This window comes from Mirounga angustirostris, unplaced genomic scaffold (assembly GCF_029215605.1).
Source record: "Mirounga angustirostris isolate CCGP_5_RB_7025 unplaced genomic scaffold, mMirAng1.0.hap1 SCAF_1, whole genome shotgun sequence".
NCBI lineage: Eukaryota > Metazoa > Chordata > Mammalia > Carnivora > Phocidae > Mirounga > Mirounga angustirostris.
This window is the reverse complement of record NW_026991709.1, coordinates 150,295,753-150,319,831: the sequence shown is the minus strand read 5'-3', so window position 1 is coordinate 150,319,831 and position 24,079 is coordinate 150,295,753. Positions and strand designations below refer to the sequence as shown.

The 24,079-nt window shown below is 38.9% G+C and overlaps 1 protein-coding gene across 10 annotated transcripts in view; it reads right to left on the bottom strand.

Moving 5' to 3' along the window:
- The window catches only part of LRRFIP2 (LRR binding FLII interacting protein 2), a 108,723-nt gene that overhangs the window by 48,539 nt on the left and 36,105 nt on the right, over nucleotides 1-24,079 (bottom strand). For 5 of the 10 annotated variants that reach the window (XM_064590234.1, XM_045904060.3, XM_064590242.1 and 2 more), the window contains 13 exons: nucleotides 22,715-22,801; nucleotides 21,399-21,449; nucleotides 15,447-15,503; nucleotides 15,303-15,347; nucleotides 11,976-12,044; nucleotides 9,542-9,583; nucleotides 8,011-8,076; nucleotides 5,750-5,824; nucleotides 4,455-4,502; nucleotides 4,329-4,373; nucleotides 3,415-3,462; nucleotides 2,892-2,948; nucleotides 406-474 (listed from right to left, as the gene is read on the bottom strand). In XM_064590234.1, the coding sequence (XP_064446304.1) occupies nucleotides 406-474; nucleotides 2,892-2,948; nucleotides 3,415-3,462; nucleotides 4,329-4,373; nucleotides 4,455-4,502; nucleotides 5,750-5,824; nucleotides 8,011-8,076; nucleotides 9,542-9,583; nucleotides 11,976-12,044; nucleotides 15,303-15,347; nucleotides 15,447-15,503; nucleotides 21,399-21,449; nucleotides 22,715-22,801 (759 nt within the window). The remainder of the gene's footprint in view (nucleotides 1-405; nucleotides 475-2,891; nucleotides 2,949-3,414; nucleotides 3,463-4,328; nucleotides 4,374-4,454; nucleotides 4,503-5,749; nucleotides 5,825-8,010; nucleotides 8,077-9,541; nucleotides 9,584-11,975; nucleotides 12,045-15,302; nucleotides 15,348-15,446; nucleotides 15,504-21,398; nucleotides 21,450-22,714; nucleotides 22,802-24,079) is intronic. The other 5 variants (XM_064590261.1, XM_045904064.3, XM_064590274.1 and 2 more) reach the window with 2 other exon arrangements.

Below are 24,079 nucleotides of genomic sequence, written 5' to 3'. Positions count from 1 at the left end.
AGCAACTGATGGCAACATGATTTGTAACCCATAGTTAACAAGTTTTATGCAAAGTGGAGCATTCATTTTGCTGGAGAAACTTTTGTTACTGGTGAACTGTGCACATAAATGCATGCACATAAAACAGCAACAAAGAATAAAAAGTGAAAATCTTTCAAATACACAAAGACCTGCACATAAGAGGTGTAAAGAGGCAAGTTACTGATGAAAGCTTCCATAGCCCACAGAGAATACATATTCACAGGAACACATTTTTGAAGGCAAATTATTCATATAAACTAAATTTGAGGAAAATGCTCATTTTTGTCAAATGCAAATTTCATTTTCCAGGAGATTTCATGGGATCACATACAGGGGGGCAATTTAAAAACTTATTGTATGAGTTTGCATGCAAACCACGCTCACCACACTGTCCCTTCGCCCACGACTGGCGCGACCAGAGGATGCAATGCTTGCAGTGTCATCATTGGTAAACTACAGATATTAAAAGCAGATAATGAAAAACATGTGATTTCACTATAGGTCTTACCTGGCTGCAAGCACATTAGGTAAGGTTTGGGGAAGCATGCAATTACTCTACATGAGCATATAATTGGCACCACCTATTGTGCACCATCAAACAGAAAAGTGGCTTCAAAGTATAATAAAGCAGCATTAAAAACCAAACGATATTTCTACAAAGCACACAGAATAAAATACTACTTTCTCTTTTATTTAAGTTGTAGAAAAAAAGAGGACAGGAGTGGAGGGCTAGGGCATAAACAGACCAACCAACACCAGCTAGGGATTTCATGCTTTTTTTTTTTTTTTTTTTTTTTTAAAGAGAGAGAGAGAGAGAGAGCGTGAGATGGGGGAGGGTCAGAGGGAGAAGCAGACTCCCCGCCGAGCAGGGAGCCCGATCCCGGGACTCCAGGATCATGACCCGAGCCGAAGGCAGTCGCCTAACCAACTGAGCCACCCAGGCGCCTGGATTTCATGCTTTTTAAACCACTAGGCCCTTTGGAGCCCATCAGGGGGTCAACAAGTATACTTAATGCCTAAGTTCGGGAGAGAAAAAAATCTAAGAATATCTTCAGGTGAAATAAGTCAAAGACAGAATTTCCTACCAGCAAGGACACTGAAATGATGATTCTTATTTTCCTTTATTCATTCCTATGCAATGCGTGGAGATATTTCTAATGTCACCCTACAGTTTTCTTCCTGTTCCATGAGCAGCAGAAGACTCATCTTCCGTGTGTATAAGTTACCTCTATTCTGACATCACTGAGGAACCATTCTGGCATCACCAAGATAATAACTCTGAACCCAACTTGCAAATGAAATAACATGCAGCCAGCACACAAGGACAAGGTTCTACACTTGACTGAAAATGTATTACCATAATTCTGTTTGCAAGGGGCCATCATATTGGTACATTAAAAATGCTATCGGGTCCCAGAATTGCCAAGTGGAATTTTATTATGGAGTGAGGTAAAAGTAAACTTCCTACTTAAATCAAAAAGCCTTTATCTCCTTAAACATTCCTGTGTACATTTTTGTTAAGCATAGGAGTGGAATTCTTGAGAAGTGCCCCTTGGAAATGGCAGGAGAACAGAGCCCAACATGAATATAAAATAAAATCTATATAGCTCACCTATTCCACTCCACAGAGCAATCTGTACTGACCATTAAGAAACTGCTTTAGTAATTTCTCCTATTTTGACACTGTCAAGAATAACAAAGTAGTTCCTAAAGTCATCATTTGCCATTGGAAATGTAAATTAGTTTAGTCTTTTTTGGTGGGCAATACGGCAATATGCATCATAATTTAAATGTATATACTCTTTGACCCCCATCATTTAATGATTAGCAATCTACCTTACATGAGATCTACTCATAAGTACACAAAAATACAACTGTATACGACAGTCCATTATGCAAGTGTTTGCTGTAGCAAAAATACAGCAACCTAAATGTCCATCGATAGGGAGTGGGAAATACAAGCTTCCAGTTATTTAATGATTGACAAGGATAAAAGCTACAGCATAGAGAATATAGTCAATGGTATTGTAATCATGCTGTGTGGTGACAGATGCGAGCTACACTTGTGGCGAGCACAGCATAATATACAGAGTTGTCACATCACTATGTTATACACCTGAAACTAATGTAACCTTGTGTGTCAACTACAGTTTAAAAACAAAAACCAAAAACAATACCTATGAAAAGAAATCCTCAAAAAGAAATGTACAACCCATGCACTAGTGGGATAATATACCGCCATTAAAAAGAATGTGCTGACATAAAACTATTTCCAAAACGCACTCAGTAGAAAAGGGAACATAGGGAAAGAAAGGGTCAGGGGACTTTTACTTTGGACTTTCCTTAAGCTAATACTACTTTTATAACTTAAAAAAAAAAAAAGTTTTAATATTCCAGAAAGATTGGGTGATTAGAATTATCCCAGTTTTGTCTTTTATGTAAACAATTTTTAAAAGCTGACTTGTTTTATTACTTCTCCTTTCACTCCATTGATTGAAGTGCTGGCAAGCAAGTGAAATGGCTCAATGCAGAAAGCAGAGACAGAAAAGAGAAACATAGGATAATCAACCCATATAGTGAATTATCACCACTGAAAAGATAAGAAGTTCACATAAACGACAATACAAATTTTTTAAAACTTCTAATGGCACTGGTTCCAGACTCATTTCAGAAATTGTGTGCTAAGTCACATTCACACAGAAACCACCAATTAGGACAAATTAGTATACCTGAGTTTGTGTACTGAAGGAAAATGACAATCCATGCACAAAAGAGTGAAACACGCATCCTCAATATTCCGAACTGTGAGTACAGATTAAGGAAACAACTGAAAGTATCTATAAAGCATGCAAAGAGACCAGACAGCTCACCACAGGACTGCTTCGGGCCGAACTTGTTCTTGATGAGTAGTAACTGTATTCAGATGGCTATAAAGTTTCCAAGAAGAAAGGTTTTACAATAATGGCCACCTCCTTTGCCTGCTGGGGGAATACATTCGTGACCCTGGACCTAAGTGGCCGCTGGATCCCGGGGTGAAGGTGACTGTTCTCCCAGGTCTGGAACTCTACCTTTCTCCCAACCCCCTAGATCCAGCAGCCCTCAGCTGGAGGGTGAGGAGGGGAAGGGGATGCCCTGAGGAGCACTGCTCCCATCCTCTTCCTCAGGGACTAATGAGCAGGAAAAGAGGTTTCTCCACTTATATTCCCTTCATACTGTGAGCCATGATTTCCAGCAGGCAGTTCCTCACAATTTGGGTGAGAGTCACCGTTGGCTAGCTTATGGGTCACAACTTACAGAGCAACTGCAGGTCAGATTAAATGACTTTTTCTTTGTAAGTAAACTGTACCCACCTACACACCTCCCTCCTCACCACCTCCCCCTGGTTGGACTTACAGTTCGAGACCCATAAGGGTTATATAATCCACCATGATACAATGACACCTAAAGAACAGAGGAAATACCACTCATCTATTTATTCAGGTATCAAAGTTGTTTTGAAAATGTCACAATTTCTTCGAAGTACTCGGTTCCAAAAAAGTGTTGTAGTGTAGTGTGTCAGGTGAGAACATTCACTGATACGCGTGAAGTCCTACATCAGTCCCAAAACTTCAAACTCACACTTCCTTTAAAAAGCACCATTACAGTATTTCTTTTCACCATCATGTTATGAAACTAGGAGAAGGAACATTTATGAATTTATTCTCTCTAAAGAGGGGACTGAGCAGAAAAGCAAAGTGAGGGACATAAAGCATTTTGCCCACTGGCACAATAAAATGAACCTACAAAGCCTCCAGTTGCCAGTCTACGAGAACAGGCCACAGCACAACAAAGCAACAGCCTGAAAGCAGCCAGCTCACAACTTGCACATTACACAGAACTATGGCGCACGTTACACAGATAATGGCTTTTGCTTCCTAGTCAGCTTGCTTTATTAGAGCCTAGTATTAACACGGCCAAGGTCACAGCTGTCCCAAAGGAAATATGACATCTGTGCATGGGCAACCATCTCACAAAAGTATACAAGTGTAGTGGGGCCCATGCAAGGTTGTCTTCTCTACAGGAAACCAACCGTAAGCAATGGCCTACCAACAGCCAGCACTATCTGGAAAATAGGGCTGGTTTGTTTTTGTTTTTTTTCTTACTACCCTAAAGTTTTGCATTTTAAGCATTGGCAGCACATTCTGCAGTGTACAAAGCATCAAAGCCCCGTGTCCTTGACTGTTTTGGAGGAAAGCTGTCAAGCCAGGGTCAGCACCATGACAGTGGCTCCACCAGGAGTACACACGTTGGAAGAGAAAAATACAAACCAGGCTGGTACTTCTCAGCAGACCAGAATTTGCAGTAGAGGAGGCCTATGAAAAAAGCGCATGATTTAACCCAAAGAAAAGCAACTGGTAGCTCTGAAGGCAAGACACTTCTCAGAAAGTACTAACCCTGGTACTCTTTGAGGTCGCCAGAGGGTCACTACACAGGGAAGAAGACTGTTAAGAAACAAAAACAAAACAGAACAAGATAATTCAGCAAAAGGAGACTTGGTCTCTCCATCACGAGAGCAGAAGCTGTGTTTATTCTACACTCCATAATTGATTAGCAATTCCTGAATGCTTAAGGGAGTTAAGTAACACATAAGGTGAGGAAAACTTAGCCATTAGAAATCTTTTTGAATACCCATTTTAAGGGATAAGAGAAACACGTGGAATAGTTTTCTATAAATGTGCTTAAGTCTTACTGGGCTTTCAATAGTAATGTTAGGAGATGGGGTGGCAACCTAAGAAAACACTCAAGAAAAGAGGGCCACGGCACAGGGAGTGTGGAGAACAGTGGCCACACCCGGGTCACCAGCAGCTCCTGGGACACTTTCTGAGATCTCACAGCAGACTCTTGATGAGCTTAGCCTGACTGCTGAGGAACCAGGTAAATGAGCTCCAAGTTACACTACAAATACACAAGCCATGGACAAAGTATCTTAGTTTAATCAGAAAAAATGTACTGGTCACAACAAATTCAAGTCACTAACAAGGCACAGCATTTTTAAAAATGGAATTAAATCTTTCCTCTTCTGATGTCATCTGAAAATAATTTTCAACTCTTTTTTCCAAGCCCATCAGACAGGGAAAATAAGAATATCTAAGTTGCGTGTGCAGGTTTTGACAACTGAATTATTTTCTATGTACTATGTGCCACATATTTGTTTTAAATGTATGATGTGCCAAATGTCTTGAAAAAACAAGGATTCTAACATTAAACAAATATTCTTTTCATCCCAATTAGTTTAAATTTTTACATGTAAGCTTTTATTAAAAGGCCAACCACCATGATGTGTAGTGATGCCTACAACTTATTCTGAAAAACATCCCCCCAAAAAAGATGGATCGATGGATGGATAGATGGATAGACATTAATATGATAAAGGAAATATAGTAAAATATGAATTGTAGAATCTAAGTAGTAGGCACGTGGGTGGTTAATATACAATTCTTTGAACATTTTTGTATGTTAAGTATTTTTCATTTTAAAAAACTGGGGAAAATAGTACTCATTTATAAATGTGGTGGTTCAATAGTTCACATCAGCTAAAGATACATAGACTCTATGAATTCAGTTACCACAAACCAGTGCACACACAGCCACTCACAGATTAGTTCTAACTAGTCAAAATGCAAAACCAGGGGTTAGAAGTGTGTTAAAGTTGGATAAAACAAACAAAGCCAAAAAGCTTGAGACAAACCCGAGTGTAGTAGGCAGAGGTGGGTTTGCTATGTCTAAGACTGCTATAGTTTCTCTGGTCAAAGTAGAGGCCACTCTGCAAAAAGTAAAATTAAACACATTTTTCTTAGGTTAAACATTGTTGACAATACACAAAGGCAAACTCTAATATTGCCAAACCCTCTCTCCTCCAAAACAATGACTTTAAAGCACTGAATTGCATTAAGTAAAAGTCAAAATAATAATTATCTCAGGTCTCCAAAAAAGACTAATATTAAAGGTTAACTGTATTCAAACCAAGTCATTACTAATTTTTTTTATTTTAAAAACATGAGCATAAAGCCTCAGTCAAAATGGAATGGAAATAATAAGTGATTTATTCTCATGCCATACTTAGTAACATCCTTGAAAAATCCAAGACAACTGAGTAATTACCACTTTTATAATCCACTTGGCAATGCCAGAGAAAACAGTGAAGTCTTTTTCTTCAAACTTTTCCTAGTCCCATTATTTGTCAAAATATTGAATTAAGTTACCAAAGACACAGTGCAAGTGTGTACTAAACAGGTTTGGCCTAAAACATCTATGGCAGGTTCATCTTCAATACACCGCACAAACAGGCCATTATACAGATTGTGGTTACCTGGCAAAGAGGCCATCATCTATAAAACTCCCTTTCTAACTTATCCAGCCATCTTTTTCACTCAGAGTTAAGGAAATGTAAGCAATCCCTGACTGATGGCCTCCTCCTGCACTGCTGATACTGCAATCGGGGGGGGGGAATCCGTGTGCCCACTGACCCCTGCCACTCCTGGCCTGGCCTCCCCACACCACCCCCTCAACAAGGCACCAGGACTAACCTCTCCCCAGAGCTCCCAAGGCTTCACCCTCCAGGGCTTCTCACTAATGTCCTCTCCATTATATTCCCTTCTACCAGCCAAAGCCTACTGATCCTCTCTCACCCTACCAAAGGTCAGAGCCCCTTCCACAGGAACCCAGTTAACAGGCAGCTTGGGAGTGATTCTCCCGCCAGTACTGTGGCAGCCTAACAGAAAGAGTATTTCAGTATTCTCTATCACCATCAATAATCTATTAAAAACTCTAACATTGGGCGCCTGGGTGGTTCAGATGGTTAAGCGTCTGCCTTCGGCTCAGGTCGTGATCCCACGATCCTGTCTGCCTTCAGCTCAGGTTATGATCCCAGAGTCCTGGGATGGAGCCCCACATTGGGCTCCTGGCTCAGCAAGCAGGAAGCCTGCCTCTCCCCCTGCTCATGTTCTCTCTCTCTGTATCTCTGTGTCTCAAATGAATAAATAAAATCTTTAAAAAAAAAAAAGGCTCTAACAAATTCAATTTATATTCCTGACATTGTACATAATACATTGTTTTCTGGGGACACCTGGGTGGCTCAGTCGGTTAAACATCTGCCTTCGGCTCAGGTCACGATCCCAGGGTCCTGGGATCAAGTCCCGCATCGGGCTCCCTGCTCCGCAGGGACTCTGCTTCTCCCTCCGCCCCTCCCCCTGCTCGTGCTCTCTCCCTCTCTCTCTCTCAAAAATAAATAAAAAATCTTGGGGCGCTTGGGTGGCTCAGTCATTGGGTGTCTGTCTTCGGCTTGGGTCATGGTCCCAGGGTCCCGGGATCGAGCCCCATATTAGGCTCCCTGCTCAGCGGGGAGCCTGCTTCTCCCTCTCCCACTCCCCCTGCTTGTGTTCCTGCTCTTGCTATCTCTCTCTCTCTGTCAAAATAAATAAATAAAATCTTTAATAAATAAATAAATAAATAATCTAACTAAACTTATTCTTTTTTTTTTTTTTTTAAGATTTTATTTATTTATTTGACAGAGAAAGACACAGCGAGAGAGGGAACACAAATGGGGAGCGGGAGAGGGAGAAGCAGACTCCCTGCCGAGCAGGGAGCCCGATGCGGGACTCGATCCCGGGACTCCAGGATCATGACCTGAGCCGAAGGCAGTCGCTTAACCAACTGAGCCACCCAGGCGCCCTCACTAAACTTATTCTTGAAGTATATTCCAAAGGACAGTTCATAAATGAAAGTAGGTGATTAATGAACTTCTTGTATTAACTTGATATTAAATCCTGTAAGTGAAAACAAAATTACTTTTAAATAAGATTCTGATAAATCATGTTTCAGTATGTTATCAAATTTCAATAATACCTAAGGCACACACCAAAGCAGTCATAATTCTTAAGTTCCCTAAAAGTAATCAGTGAATTTTATAGCAGCACAAGACAGTGGGACATGAGACAGAACACAACTAACCAGTGGGTCTTTATGAGAACCAGAAGACCTCTTCTTCATTCCATAAGAATGACTGTAAGAATGATTCTGGAAGTAAACATTTGAAGTTAACTTTCATGATCACATAGTGAAGTTTAAAAAATAACTTAATAAACTTCGTCTTAAAATTATACACAGAAAGATGAATATGAGATACAGAGCAGTCCCCATGGAATCTATTTACCAGCTGTTAGTAAATGATTCATGGCACTTGACTGACTAGCTAAGGTATCTAGCACCTCTACACATCTTCACTCCCCCTCACTTTCCCCTGTGCCATCCCATCTCCATGTACAGCCAGCTCAAAAAGATGTAATTAGGACTCAGAGCCAGGCAGGGCATTTGTGAAGATGTTCACCCCACATCTTATTTGAGTGCTTTCTATCTTCTTTATAAAGGTATGGGGGACAAGAGGGTCGACTTCCTTCTAGGCCTACCTTAGCAAAAGGCCAAAAGGCAATCCTTTGGGATCAACCAAAACAAGATTGAGCATTGCTCTGCCCAAGAAAATACTCCTGACCCAAGTTAGTGGTCCCACGGCACATGCTGCTCAGGAGGAAAACAGCCAAGACAGTATGGACTGCCCCTTGTAGCAACAGCATTATCAGACAATGACCTTACACGCAGGTCCTCTGAAGACAGCCCTGTCTCAATACATAACTTCTCCCAGGAGCACAAAGCCAAGTGTATATGAGGGAATGAAGGAGGACAGAAATACTAGTATAAAGATCATTAGGTAGACAAGAAACCCAATCTAGCTATATACTGCCCACCTGAAATGAGGAGGTGCTAGCAACGTCCTACTTATCAGCAGTCTGCTCCAGGCAAATCATCTGTCATATGCACAGCTAGATCCTGAATCCATCCACTCATTTTTCTTTTTTGAATATGCATATCCTTCCTTTCATAGATTACCCTGAACATTTTAAGAGATGACTATATTGTCTAGAAACTCAGGCAATCTACTGACATAATATTAACCCAAGGAAAACATGCTATAACTAAACTTCCTTGGCTAAAATGACATACATAAAAAACCAACCAAATCAAGCAAAAACGAGCAGGTATAATTGATGTTTCAGGTATCACCCGTCACTGCTGGCTATTTCCTGTTTAGCAACTTCACACCTGCCAGCCTGTGGCACATAATAAGAAACAAACACAGCAGGGCCTGTAGTTCAGTGGGTATCAAACACTGCCAGAAACATGTCTTCCAGGCAACACATATGTGTCATTTGAGGAGCTCATCACTTTAAGAAAAGATATTACTACCAATCTTAGTGCTGGATAAGGAAGCAAATCATTTTTATCTGATCCTGAAATTTTAAAAGAAAAAATTATTCAAATGTTCAATTATGCCACAATTGCAAAACAGTCTTTGCATCGTTGGCCATACGCTTTCCCCAAAACATAATAACAAACCTGTGGAAAGTTAGTCATAATCTATGATTAGTGTGATCAGACATTTATAAAGTAAAACTCTACATTTAACACAAAGTCATGCACTACATACTAATGATGAAAGTCTTGATGATCTATCCTTGAGAGCATCATACTGGATTTCAGAAAAAGTTGAATGTTGATTGTATTCCCCAAATCAGAAATATAAAGAGGAAAAAAGCAACGTTTGCAAAGTTACTAAAAATCCAAACTGGAATTTAAATAAAACAATTTAAAAAAATTCAGCACTACTTTAAAAGTTGAAAATTATTATACACAAAGGCTATTACATTTGAATTAAAGAATCTTCTTCCCCACACCCACACTTTCCTAATATAAGTGATTGCTAAACTCTTTGTACATGTAACGCTGCATGTTCTCTTTCAAACACAGAATTCCTAGTCAATAATGGCGAGATGACTCAACCTCAGTATACCCTAGCACAAAACACCCACAGGGAGCCTTTACATGCAGGAATTAAACATTTTGAAATTAAAAAGATGTTTTACTTTCTATTATTGTGGCTGTTACCATCATTTCCCATTGTTTGAAACATGGCAAAAGCAAGGAAGGCATGGACAATGAAGTGAGAGCACATAACTAATATATAATCAGGCTTACAAAAAAAACAATTGCAGCATCAAAATGTGGAAGTTCCCTTGGATCTGCCTGTGGACACAGCTGAAAAACTTCCTTTCTCAAGACCTTTCCTTACTAAAAACACTGAACAAAACTGGAAACTTAGTCCAAGCAAAGTGTGGAATATGCACAGTATACATACAAGTGTGGGATTAAATATCAATCAAAGAAAAACACATAAAATTTATGATAAGACCAGAAAAACCGCATTTCATGTAGGGTCTTTAAGAAAATAAGATAATAGGCATAATACCACATTTCGAATCCAAGAAACTGAATTAAATAGTAACTACTTAGAATTGTGATTTCCTGGGGCGCCTGAGTGGCTCAGTCAGTTAAGCGGCTGCCTTCAGCTCAGGTCATGATCCCAGGGTCCTGGGATCGAGCCCCGCATCGGGCTTCCTGCTCAGGGGAGAGCCTGCTTCTCCCTCTCCCTCTGTCTGCCGCTCTGCCTACTTGTGCTCTCTCTCTCTGTTAAATAAACAAATAAAAATCTTAAAAAAAAAAAAAAAAGAATTGTGATTTCCTAATTTTGTTTTTGTTTGTTTGTTTGTTTGTTTTTTAAAGATTTTATTTATTTATTTGAGAGACAGAGAATGAGAGACAGGAGAGCACGAGAGGGAAGAGGGCAGAGGGAGAAGCAGACCCCCTGCTGAGCAGGGAGCCCGATGTGGGACTCGATCCCGGGACTCCAGGATCATGACCTGAGCCGAAGGCAGTCGCTTAACCAACTGAGCCACCCAGGCGCCCCTAATTTTGTTTTTTAAGCATTCTAGCTTACACCTTTTAAGCAATCTTACCCAGAAGAGGCAAACAGCAAAGAGTGTTATTACATGTATAACAAAAATCTTGTTTATCTAAAATTTTCTAAGATGCCTAAAGGTGCACATTTAGTAAATTATGTGCAATGGTAAAATAGTGACATTTCCCTGAAAGTAAAGTTCCTTCTCTATAGAAATTTCACTTAGGTCTCCTCTCCATTAACAAAATATCTTTTTTGTTTAAAAAAAATACCATCACTAAAATATGTATTGCTCAAGCCACACATTCTTGCATATAAACTATTCCACCCTCCCAACCAGTAAGTTCACTGAAGAAAACAGTCATGTCTTATGTTTTCTGATCCTCTCTGTAGCACCAATGGCATTTTACAAAGGCATAGAATTTAACAGAGGAATTGAAATTGACCTATTTCAATTTTCCCTTTCTAAAATATAATGCAGAGTTCAGCTGGTTTTTAAAAAAACTGCTGAATCTATCTGATAAGAAATCCATAGCTTGGACACTCCAACTGCTACTAGAACAACTGGGTAAACGAAAAGAATCCCCCTAGTACATGCCAATTGGTATTTACGTTGTTTAAAAAAAAGTAATTCGGGGCGCCTGGGTGGCTCAGTCGGTTAAGTGGCTGCCTTTGGCTCAAGTCATGATCCCAGGGTCCTGGGATCGAGCCCCACATCGGGTTCCTTCCTCAGCAGGGAGTCTGTTTCTCCCTCTCCCTCTGCCTGCTCCTCCCCCTGCTTGTGCTCTCCCTCTCTCTATCAAATAAATAAATAAAATCTTTAAAAAAAAAAACAAAAAGAAACAAATAATTCACCAAAGGAGGAAGAACTGAAGATATTAAGGGCTCTAGCTAAAACATTTCCAAATCTTTGACAGTCTATCAGAAAGAATTTAACTCTCACAGAAAGTTACCTGAAAGTCTTCATTTGAAATAAAATTAAAAGAAATAGAGCAACTTTTTGTTTGTGGAAACAAAGTTCAGCAAGTGTCAATTTCCATTAGAATATACCCATCACTCAAGCCCGCAGAACTCTGAGAGTCAAAGTGCATAATATTAACACTGCACATTTTTCTGAACTACACACCATGATGTCTTTCCTTTTGGGTGTACTGGCTCTGCTCCAGTGTGTCCCAGTTATGTCCTTCGATGGGTTCTTCCATGGAATTAAACAGTGTAGTAGTAAATGACAAAACACAAATTGCAAGCATATTAAAATTGAATTCATTAAAATTATATTAAGGGTATTGATAATTAAAGAGGAACTAATATATACAACAGTAAAAATCTGCACCAATAAGAAATTGCAATGTACCCCTACTACTCTGGTTCAAGATGGCCTCAATTTTCTAATTTTGGACCTCTACCTTATAGTCTTCTCAAATTTCAATATAAAAAGCAGTGACCAAGCATTTTTAAGATGTTTTTCAAAGGCAGATTGTTGTTTAAAGAAACAGACTGTTTAAATTCTAAGCTCAGGGCTTTGATTTCTTCCTCCTTCCCCAAAACCTATCATTCACAGTCTTGAACTATCTTTGTTCTTTTAATTTTTTATAGAATGTCTATAACATGGACACCATTTCCAGCCCAAATACCTTCTGGCTGGTCATCTTTCAAGAAAGTATTAACTGAAGTTAATTGGATAAAAAAAGATTAAAGTCCTAAGAATATGACAGAAAACCTTAAATACATCTGCCTCACATCCAGGTACTGCTTATGTTCACACATCAAATACAAAGTCCAAAAGTGTTAGACCTTTTTAATATACAGCTCATACATTTTAAAAAGTAACTGGCAAAGAAATATCAAAACTCCCAAATTATATAGCAAATCCCAATAAAGTTTAGGTCAGTGTTTTAGGCCATCACATTTATTTTTAAAAGAGAACAAAAGCTGTCTATATATTCAGCTTAATGTATGTGGTAGTTATTTTTTTTTAACTTTTATTTAAAGATTTTATTTATTTGTCAGAGAGAGAGATTGAGAGGGGCGCCTGGGTGGCTCAGTCGTTAAGCGTCTGCCTTCGGCTCAGGTCATGATCCAGGGGTCCTGGGATCGAGCCTCACGTTGGGCTCTCTGCTCTGCGGGAAGCCTGCTTCTCCCTACCCCATTCCCCCTGCTTGTGTTCCCTCTCTGGCTGTCTCTCTGTCAAATAAATAAAAATCTTTAAAAAAAGAAAAAAAAGAGAGAGAGACAGAGAGAGCACAAGCAGGGGGAGTGGCAGGCAGAGGGAGAAGCAGGCTCTCCACTAAGCAGGGAGCCCAACGCGGAACTGGATCCCCGGACTCCAGGATCAGGATCATGACCTGTGCCGAAGGCAGACGTTTAACCAACTGAGCCACCCAGATGTCCCGTGGTAGTTATTTTTTTAAAAAGTAAATAATCTGGGGGCTCTAGCTGGCTCAGTTAGTAGAGCATGCGACTCTTGTGAGCCACCCAGGTGACCCCCCTAATTATATTTCTTTTAAACAATGTTATCAGTGAGCTTTCAGACTTATTTCCAGGAAATCTAACTATTTAAAATGTGCTGGGTATACACTCATATACAATAACGTACTAGAGTCTCCTCTAGGGTGTAAAATTTTTATTAATCTTCATGTTCACACTCAGATTTTTTAAAATACTGGGAGCTTTACTCTTTACCACAGTAGCAAATTTTCACACCACAGTGAAATAAAATGCTGTGAGAGTTCTAGTTTTATCTTAAATTTATTTAATGATATAATTTCCATAAAAAGAAAATCATCATTACTTTATAGACATTCATGGTAACCAATTCCTTATTAGCTTAATTGCAGGTTTAATTTCTCTTATGCTTGTTTGCAGATTTGTTTTAGAGGCTCCTAAATTAGGGGTGCCTGGGTGGCTCAGTCGGTTAAGCATCTGCCTTTGCCTTAGGTCACGATCCTGCAGTCCCGGGACTGAACCCCGCGTCAGGCTCCCCGCTCGGCTCCCCACTCAGTGGGAAGTCTGCTTCTCCCTTTCCCTCCGCTCCTCCCCCCTGCTCGCTCTCTCATGTGCACACACTCTCTCTCTCAAATAAACAAATAAAATCTTTTTTAAAAATGATAAAAAAATAGTTTCTTAAATTAGGTCAAACTTGGATGGTTCTACAGTTCGGTTAAGCTAATATTAATATATAATCAAGTTTCCCTTAGACCACATAGAAAATTATAAATAACCAGTTTGATGATAACTGTGTGAAACTTCATACTATGAACATTATAATGAAAAGCAAAGGAAAAAGCCATAAATTTTTTAAAAATGGGGAGAGATTGTTTTCAAACTCTCAACACTCAACTTTCAAGTTTTTATTGACTAACTCCCTGTATGATGTTTAAAGAGAAAAAAAATCTCCAGGGAGAAGCAGGATGAATTTATTATCTTAAAAAATGTTTCTCCTGTAAAATCATTCTTAAGTTGCTGATTAGGTTGCCGTGAAGGCTTGTTAATATTCTTATAAATCTAAAGTTTTGCAATTAACTAAAATATTTATGATTCAAAAACAAGTGTACTGACTTCTGTAAAAAGAGAAAGTAAATTACATTCACCAGTAAGAAATATGACTAGAGTAAAGGACTATTTAAGAGTACAAACACATCCGTAACTCATATACCAAACACTTGGTTTATTATATTACACAAGATAGGAAGAAAACTAGACTTAGGGAAAGTTAACCAATATAGACCGCAACATGAAAGATCATTTTACTGATGAAAAATCTAGATATACACATAATAATATTGTCAATGCACAAATTAAACGCATTGCTTTAAGGTTTAAAGCACAATTCTTTAAAAAGAGATCAGTGTCTTGGCACAATATACAAGACTTTAATGAAAGAAGTCTCATTTACCTTGATTTACAGCAATGTATGCTAAAAAGCTAAGGCATACTACAAAATGTTAATCAAAATGTTGAGGTTTGGTAATTACTATAAATATGATAAGCAGGGAATTTTTCAATCAGTAGCTCAATTTTTCCATGTAATAAAACTAGAATTAGTTAACCAAGCCCCAAAGCTATTACCCATTTAATAAATTATTATTTTAAAAAGTAGGAAAGTAGGAAAATCTGAAAGTTGAACCACACAGATGTCATTCCATAAAAATCAATCTTCTTATTTTGCGATACTTTTCCAAAATCAAAGGTCCTTTTATACAAAAAGAGTAATACATATGTTAATAGTTTAAAATATTCATGATTGTAGAATTGATTTATATTGATTATAGCAATAATTTAAGAGAAAGATCACTTTCCAATGAAAGGACTTTGCCAATATTTTCTGTTTGTTTTTTGTGTTTTTTTAAGGCAAAGCAATATGAACACGGTCAGATTGTTCAGGCAATAATGCTGCAGAAAGCTCAAACATATAAGCTCTGCTATCATGGTACAAACAACTTAAAATACCAACCCTGTGACTGCCAAGACTTCGAATGGACAACGCATCCTCAACTCCCTGATAAGAACAAAAACAAACATAGCATAAGTTTGTGGGTGACTGCATGAAGTTAAAGAGGGGCAAGTATTAGGGGCAAGTTTATTGGTTATTACAAACCAGATAAGGTCGATGATGACTGGACCGGTGGGAATACCTGGCCCTTTCTGAATCTTCCTGGGAAAGGAGAAAGTACATGGAGAGTTAATCACCGGACAGAAGGGTTGTCTATCAGAAGAACTGCGCAAACAACAATCGGTTAGGAGCACAGCAGCACCTTCCTTATAGCAAGCAGGTGTGGACAACTCAGCTTCTAAAGTTGGTTTTGGGGCAGCCACATATTTCAGGTGGAAAGCAAGTAGCAATAATAATCTTGTGTATGTGTGTCTGACCACTTGTGGAATGTAATCTATAAACAACCAAGAGAGCTCAATATACCAAGATAAAAATAAGCAAGTATACTTAATAAACAGAAATTGAGTTCAGCATTAAGGGGCGCCTGGGTGGCTCAGTCGTTAAGCATCTGCCTTCAGCTCAGGTCATGATCCCAGGGTCCTGGGATCGAGCCCCACATTGGGCTCCCTGCTCTGCGGGAAACCTGCTTCTCCCTCTCCCACTCCCCCTGCTTGTGTTCCCTCTCTCGCTGTCTCTCTCTCTCTGTCAAATAAATAAATAAAATCTTTAAAAAAAAAAGTAGACTTTTATCTATTCTTTTTTCATTGTGAATGTTCATTTATGCAAGGCAGGAAGAAATGTTTATTACAAAGATAGTTTAAGGACTTAAAAAATTGGGGGTCATAAATAATTTTGTGCTCACTGCAAAAGAATTTCTTTTTGTTTTCTTGCACCCCTCCACCTGGAAAAGAAAAGAATAACTAAATAAAATAACCCCTGTGTCTTGTTAATATGAAAAACTACTTATAATTAGAAGAAACTACATAAATATTTTAGAGTTGGTAAAGTTATTTCAAGAGTTATGCCTCCTGAAGATGGTAAAAAAAGAAAAGAAAAAAAAAAACAAACATGACCACAGCCTAAGAGTTGACTAAATTAAATGCAATTCTAAACTTTTTGACAGTCAGCTATTAGCAATGGAGCATTAAGTCCTGTCTGTGAGATCAAATGACTAGTTCCTAGAGTCTAATCACTGCAACAGTAAGGAACTTCTGATCTTTCAGAATTTCAAAGTCCAGAGTGTTAAAGTAATTTGCACTAACTAAGAATCTACACACAACTGTCCAGTTGGGTTCATGGCTAATCAACGCTGTCTTTTCCAAAATGAATCAATACCTCAACACCACGTGGCACTACAGCATGATCGTTACAGGTGGAACAAATAGATGTGGCTATGTCTGATCATCCATTTCAAATTATAGAAACAGTAACTCAACAGAAACACCACAATCTAATGCCTTATTTTGGTCATGATCTTTCAGCATCCTTCAAAACACTCCTGGTTGTCATCTGCTGTGTATACTGATGCATGTGATCAAATCTGTTCAGAAGTCTGTATAAGCGCCAATATGATTCAATGATATAAAACCCAACAGAGTGTTCTGAACTTTGGAAGTTCATCTCTGGTTTACATTTTTGTTATGTAATAGACACATGTAATCTGCAAGAAGCCAAGCAAATTTCTTCCTTTTTCCCTATCAGGTTATATACCACAAAAGTTTTGGGAGCATGTGCATAAACCCAGCAGAGTAGGCACAGTTTATTGAGTGGTAACCAGTTCTGAGCTAGTTAGCTTTAAAGAACCTTGTGCTATTCAGGCAGCCTAATTCTACACACCCCTTCCCAGTCTTATTTGGGGTACTAGGGCAACCTACATAGTTTAATGTTCAATCTTCCCTTTAACCTTTTTTTTCATTCCACCTACCACACAAGAGCACTTTTTAAAAATCGACCTCTAAAAACCACAGCTCATTAAAGATGCAGCAAAGACAGATGAATTCATATTTATTTTCAATTATGCTACTTATAAAATTAATTCTTGGGGCGCCTGGGTGGCTCAGTCGTTAAGCGTCTGCCTTCGGCTTAGGTCATGGTCCCAGGGTCCTGGGATCGAGCCCCGCATCAGGCTCCCTGCTCCGCGGGAAGCCTGCTTCTCCCTCTCCCACTCCCCCTGCTTGTATCTCCTCTCTCGCTGTGTCTCTCTGTCAAATAAATAAATAAAATCTTTAAAAATAATAATAATAATAATTATTCTTAATAAAACAACTTATTTTTGGGCGCCTGGGTGGCTCAGTTGGTTAAGCGACTGCCTTCAGCTCAGGTCATGATCCTGGAGTCCCGGGATCGAGTCCCACATCGGGCTCCCTGCTCAGCAGGGGGTCTGCTTCTCCCTCTGCCCTCTTCCCTCTCGTGCTCTCTGTCTCTCATTCTCTCTCTCTCAAATAAATAAATAAAATCTTTAAAAAAAAAAAAAAAACTTATTTTTTAGCCCCGTTTGGGAAAAAAATGGCCTAAAAAGACCTTAGAAGACTACAGAATAAAATGTAAACCCCATACAGGCCAGTTAATGTGAACTGCGAGAATACAGTTTATTCCACTCATAAACTACACCTTAAACCAGCACTGTCCACCAGAACTTTCTTTGACAAAGTGGAAATGTTGTGTTTGTGCTATCTAAAACAGTAGCCAATGGCCATTTGTGGCTATTGACCACCTGAAATGCTAGAAGTGTAACTGAGGACCTAAATTTTTAATTTTAATCTATTTAAGTCTAAATGTAATTACCCACATATGGCTGGTAGCTACTGTTCAAACAGTAAGGCGAACCCAAAGCAAATTTTCATTATACCAAAAAACCCACAAAGCACATATTTTACTAAGAGGCTGCCATGTAGTGCCACTCTTATATAAAGAGGCAGGCATTCAGGTAGTTGTGAATTACTGCCCCTACCTTGAATACTTCTGCACAGTGACAAATATGAGAGAAAGAGAAGGAAATTCTTGTATAAAAGACCCTAGAATTATTTTTAAGAGCTAGAAAGTTCCCTAGAGATTATACAATCTGATCCCTTCATTTTAAAGTAAAGAAAATTGCACCACAAAAAGATTAAGTAGGAATCCACAAAGACATAAAGCTGGGACAAGCATTCAAATCTTCTGACTCACTAGACCACCAAACCATAAAGAGACCATCCTACACTGGCTAAATCTACACTGATTACAAAACAAGAGCATGAAGAAAATGGCCAGGTAGCCTGGGTTTTACTCAAAGATTTCTCTTTCTCTGGAAGAACAAGCAACTTCATTTCCCAGGTATTCTAGAATAGTATTTTAAACTGCCAATTGGCTTTTCCTGAATTAATAGCACCAGGGGCCAAGAGAAAAAATTTCAGCAACTGTGTTTCTAGGTACCAACTACAAGGCTGACTATCCTTCTCGTCCACAGTCTGGGAAACAATCCATTTTCATTGTCCTGGAAGTCATTAGCAGTATAAAGGATCCAAGGCAGAAAAAAAACAGGACAATGCCTTAAAAAATGGATGTATAGGGGAGCCTGGGTGGCTCAGTTGGTTAAGCGACTGCCTTCGGCTCAGGACATGATCCTGGAGTCCCGGGATCGAGTCCCAGGATCGAGTCCCAGGATCGAGTCCTGGATGGAGAGTCCCGCGTCCGGCTCCCTGCTCAGCAGGGAGTCTGCTTCTCCCTCACCCTCTGCCTGCTGCTCTGCCTGCTTGTGCTCGCTCGCTCTCTCTGCCAAATGAATAAATAAATGGATGTATATTTGTTCAAGGCTTTCTGGAAAATTGTTTTGATACTTTTAAATTAATGGAAATGAAACACAGACTGCTTTTAAAAATTCACCTGATGTGGGGATGAAGTGATTTTATTGAAAGAAGACAACATCCCACTGAAAACACCTGGCCCTGTTCTCTGTCAACAAGTAATATTTAACTCAAGGCTAGAGCCATTCCCTCAGTTTCAAATTAGGAAACCTCAGAAGTCGCACATTCTTTTCCAGGTCACGACATGCTGATGGAGACACTCGGTTTAAAAACAGAAACACTGGCCTCACTAGGGCTGTCTGGAGGCCTACAAAGACTTGGGCCCTTTCATCCTGGTCCTTTCACCTTCCAACCCATTAGCAGGTGTGGCGCTCTCTCTGACCTTTGAATTCTGGCTCTGCCAATGACTGAGCAAGTTGTTGGCTTCACCAATCCTTCATTACCTTATCTGTAAAATGGAGATGGTGGTCCTTATCTTATCGTGTGAAATGGAGACATATGTAAAAACCACTAGCACAGCGCCAGCATACAAATCGCACTCATTGTTAGCTTCATTCCTGAGCCTCATGCCCTGGCTTTTCCTGTTCACATCCGCCAACATCCACCCCCACACCCAGAAAGTGTGAAAATCAGGAGAAATGTTTAACATGGGTACATTTTCCCTTCTAATAACTGACAACCCTATTATTTGTATATGCATTATTTTATTATAAATTTATTGTTCCTTATATCTTACATTGTGACTACAACATGCCAACTTCTACTATAGGCTCATAGACAGAATGCAGCCAGAGAGACAAATAAGCTGAAAAGTGTAAGGAAAAATTAGTTTGAAAAGAGTAAAAGTAAATGTCAGAAGGGGTTAAGTGATAATCATTCCCACCTGAAACTAAACCCCATCCATGTTCTCTGCGAGTTGGAGCTATCACTCAGAACTTGAGTTAGTCACCATCTGCATTCTAAACCTCTAAACCCAAAATGTTCCCCTTTCCATGAAAATCTAGTGCACTCACTTCCTGAACTGCACACATTTCAAAGATAAAAAATATGTTTTTATCTTCATGGCCTTGGAATATGAGAATCAAATATGAGACTTTCAATATAGGCTTTTCTTCTTATTTAATGTTTTGTGCGCCCTAAGATAATAAAATCTCAGGTAGTTTAATTTTAGATCTATAATACATAATTTTAAAAAATGAAATTAGTATTTCCATGGAAAATTTGCAAGCAAAAGTGATTTCTTTTATTCACACAAAATGTTCTTAATGCATCAACAGTAAGATAACCCAGTTTCATGCAGAAGACACTTTAAATAAAACCAATTAGGCTAGCTTTAGTAACAAGAAAGGACAGATTCTACTCCAAAGTAACAAACACATTCATGAGGGATCACTTAATTATAAGTAACCAAACATCATCTTTCTCTCCTTTCTAAAATATCACAATGAGAAGTATGATAAAGTTTTAAATCTGTAGGTCAGTACTGTCATAAATATTTTTTACACTCATAAATATTTTAATTCTGGTTGTACTTCAAAATGCTGCTACAGAAGGAATTTGCTTATAAAAATTTCTTGTTTAACAGCAATTAGTGGTTCCTAACCCTTTAGGGATCACAGACTCCCTTGAGAATCTTGTGTTCATAACACCTGTGGGGCATTTCACTTAAAAATATACATACATTCAAAAGTCTGCGTGAGATTTTAAGGCTTCCTGCTTCATCTCCCAAGCCTATTCACATGCAGGAAGAACCTCTGCAATAGGAGACAGCTGGTGAAATTATCAACATTGAAAAAAGTTCAAATTTAGGAATGATTCCCAATGACTAATATTTTACTGGTTCACGATTTGCTCTTTGGGAGTGGTGGTAGAAGATTCGAAAAGGAACTGAGAGAAGTGAAAACATAAGAGTAATTTTCATAGAAAATTAAAGAATGACTTGGGTCATCTCTCAATGAGGACATTTCTGCCTAGTTTTTTTAAAAAAGAGAGAAAGGAAGGGGGGAAGGAGGGAGTAAAAGAAGGAGGGAAAGGAGAGGGGGACAAATTTGAGGGAGACAAGAACAAACTCAGAGAAAGAAAACACATCCATTCACTCAGTCTTTCTTGGTCAAGAGCATTCATGACAAAAGTGTGAGGCTGTAGACTACAACAGAAAATGGATGGACTCCAAGTACATATTTGGTCCACTACAGACAGAAGAGACACACTCTAACCTTTAGGTTCAAACATGGCAAACACTCCTACTTGGCAAACTATTAGTGAATGTTTTACTTCAAGGTTGCATTATTTCAGCAACTGATCACAACATGCAGGGCAGGCAATCCTGGCCTACCAGCCACTTCTGAATCTGTCCCCATTTCCGATCAAAGGAATAATGACAGTGCTACAAATACAAAAGTTTCATCAACTGAAGTTTCCAACATACTGCATGATCTGAAAAGTCTTAAATTAATCCTATACATTTGCCCTGAAGAGCAGTGATCGTTAGCTCAACATAAGTTACACATTCAAAATACAGATAATTACTAAGCTAAATATGCTCAACAATGAAGAGATATATGGCTCTCTGCAGTTTAGAGGTAATGGAACTTACACTTTGCAACAATCTCCTTATAATTTTACTATAATTTTAGGAGTATAAAAGACTGTGCATTGCAACACTTCCATTTTAAGCGAAGAATTGCATTCAATATTTGAAACTATATATGAGATCAAAAACAAAAATAGCAACATAGGTATCAACTGCTTTTTGGTTTACTTTTTGAGCTGTGAATAAAATCTATACAGTTGTCTTCAACACATTAGCAGCAGTCCACCACCAACATCAAAATAAAGTGTTTAATACTATTAATAATATCCTGCAGGCTTTTTCCCCTTTATACCAATATGGCATCAGAAATATTTTTTATGTGAATTTTCAGAGTCAGGTTGATGTCAGAAGGGAAGAGTTAAAAAGAGTATTTATTTCATTTTAAAGCAGCCCAATTTCTATATGCCTATTTTATTTTTCTATTTTTTGCTTTTCTTTCTGATGATAAAAATGTATTGAAATTTATCTATAAAAAAGCACTAAGAAAAAACCAAAACTAATCAATTCCACCATTGACAAACCAAAGTATTGATAGTAATCATTTCTAAGTAGTTTTTGTCCCTATATATGATAGTTTTTGTAACACACAATGGGAGTCCTACCAGTCTTAACAATTGTTGTTGTTGTTTTTAATTTTCTTGCATGACTATCTTCCTCCATTATTAAATATGCTTCAAAACTGTAAGGTTGAATGACTTCACAGTGTTTTACTATGTAGATATCATAATATAATTAACCTAAACTCTAAGACAGTTAGGACTATAGTAAATAACTTTGTCATCTCTAAGCTGACTTCAGCTAATATAAGTAAAGCACTTATCACACCATAACAACTTGCTACAATGCATACAGTAAGAGCTATTTCTGTGTTTGCTGTTATTATTTAAAGCAAATATTATATTTAATTTGCTGACATAGAATGGCTTGTTAAAATATACACATCAGGTTATACTATTCCCAGTGTTTCAACAGGAACCAGATTTATTTCAGAAGGAAACTAGCCAAGTATTAATTTATTTGAGACTAGCACAGAATGAGGATCATCCCCCCTAGATTACCTCTTTTTGTTGTCGCTCCAGTTCTCTCATGCGTATATCCCTTGCTTCTGCCCGGGCAGCCCGTTTTGCTGCCAGCCTTGCCTCTGCCTGAAATGTAATATAAAGATTCAGCTTTATTTACGAACAACAACAACAACCTGCACACCAGCTGTGAGGGTAAGGAGCAGATGGGACACGACCGTCCATAGCAGGTGGGCGGACAAGATACCCTCTCGCTCAGCTGTGTGACCACCTCAGTCAGCTCCTGTACACTCGTTTCTTTGTTCTAGCCCAGAGTCTCTCCTGAAATCTGCGCCTTTATTTTTAACTGCTTGCCTTGATTCCACGTTCAAAACATTTCACACAATTCATTATGTCTCTGCAAACTCACTTTTTCCAAAATTTCTTTCCCTATCAATTCAGTCATACAAATTAGAAACTTAGACTCTATTTCATTTTGGACATTGCCAATATCCAGTCTTAAAGTACTGCCAATTCTCCACCGCTGGGTTTCTCTCACCCCCATGGCCTGTTATGCTGTTATTATGCTGTTTCTGTTTCAGGAACTCTTCGTATCTTTCTCCTTTTAAACTGGCATGCAAATCACATACCATCAAATTCACCACTTACAACTAGACAATTTGGTGGCTTTCGGTACTACAGTCACAAGGTTGCACAACTACTACTACCATCTAATTCCAGGATATGTTCCCCACCACGCCCATTAGTAGGCACCCCTCGTTCCCCCTCCTCCCAGCTCCTGGAAACCACTAATGGTACTTTGTCTCTACAAATTTACCCATTCTCAAAATTTCATATCTGTGAAATTACACAATAGGAACTCTTCATCTCTTGTTTGAACACTACAACTGCAACTGCCTTCAAATTCACCTACCTGCCTCCAGAAGCTGCCCTATAATTCCCTTCTACAATGTTACAGGATTGCCAATCTGCCTTTCAAAACACGTTCCCGATCATATCAGTGAGCGGTGCAAAGCCCTCCCCTGGCTCCCCAGTACTTCTGGTTAAAGCAAAATTCCACAGACTAGCACAAAGACAAGAGAGAGAGAAGAAAGGCACAAACAGAAATAAGGTCCCTCCCAGTCAGATCTCCCCCTTATTTCCCAGGACTTGCTCCATATGAACAGCTGCAGGCCACCTACCTCCATCCAGGACTTCACGGTGCTCCATTAAGCCTCACTTCAGCTCAGGTAATGATCTCAGGGTCATGAGATGGAGCCCCACATCGGGCTCCACTCTCAGCACAGAGTCTGCTTAAAATTATCTCTCTCTCCCTCTCCCTCTGCCCCTCCCTGTACCCACTTGTGTGCACACTCTCTCTCTAAAAAAATATTAAGAAATACAAAACAAAATTACATGCTTCTG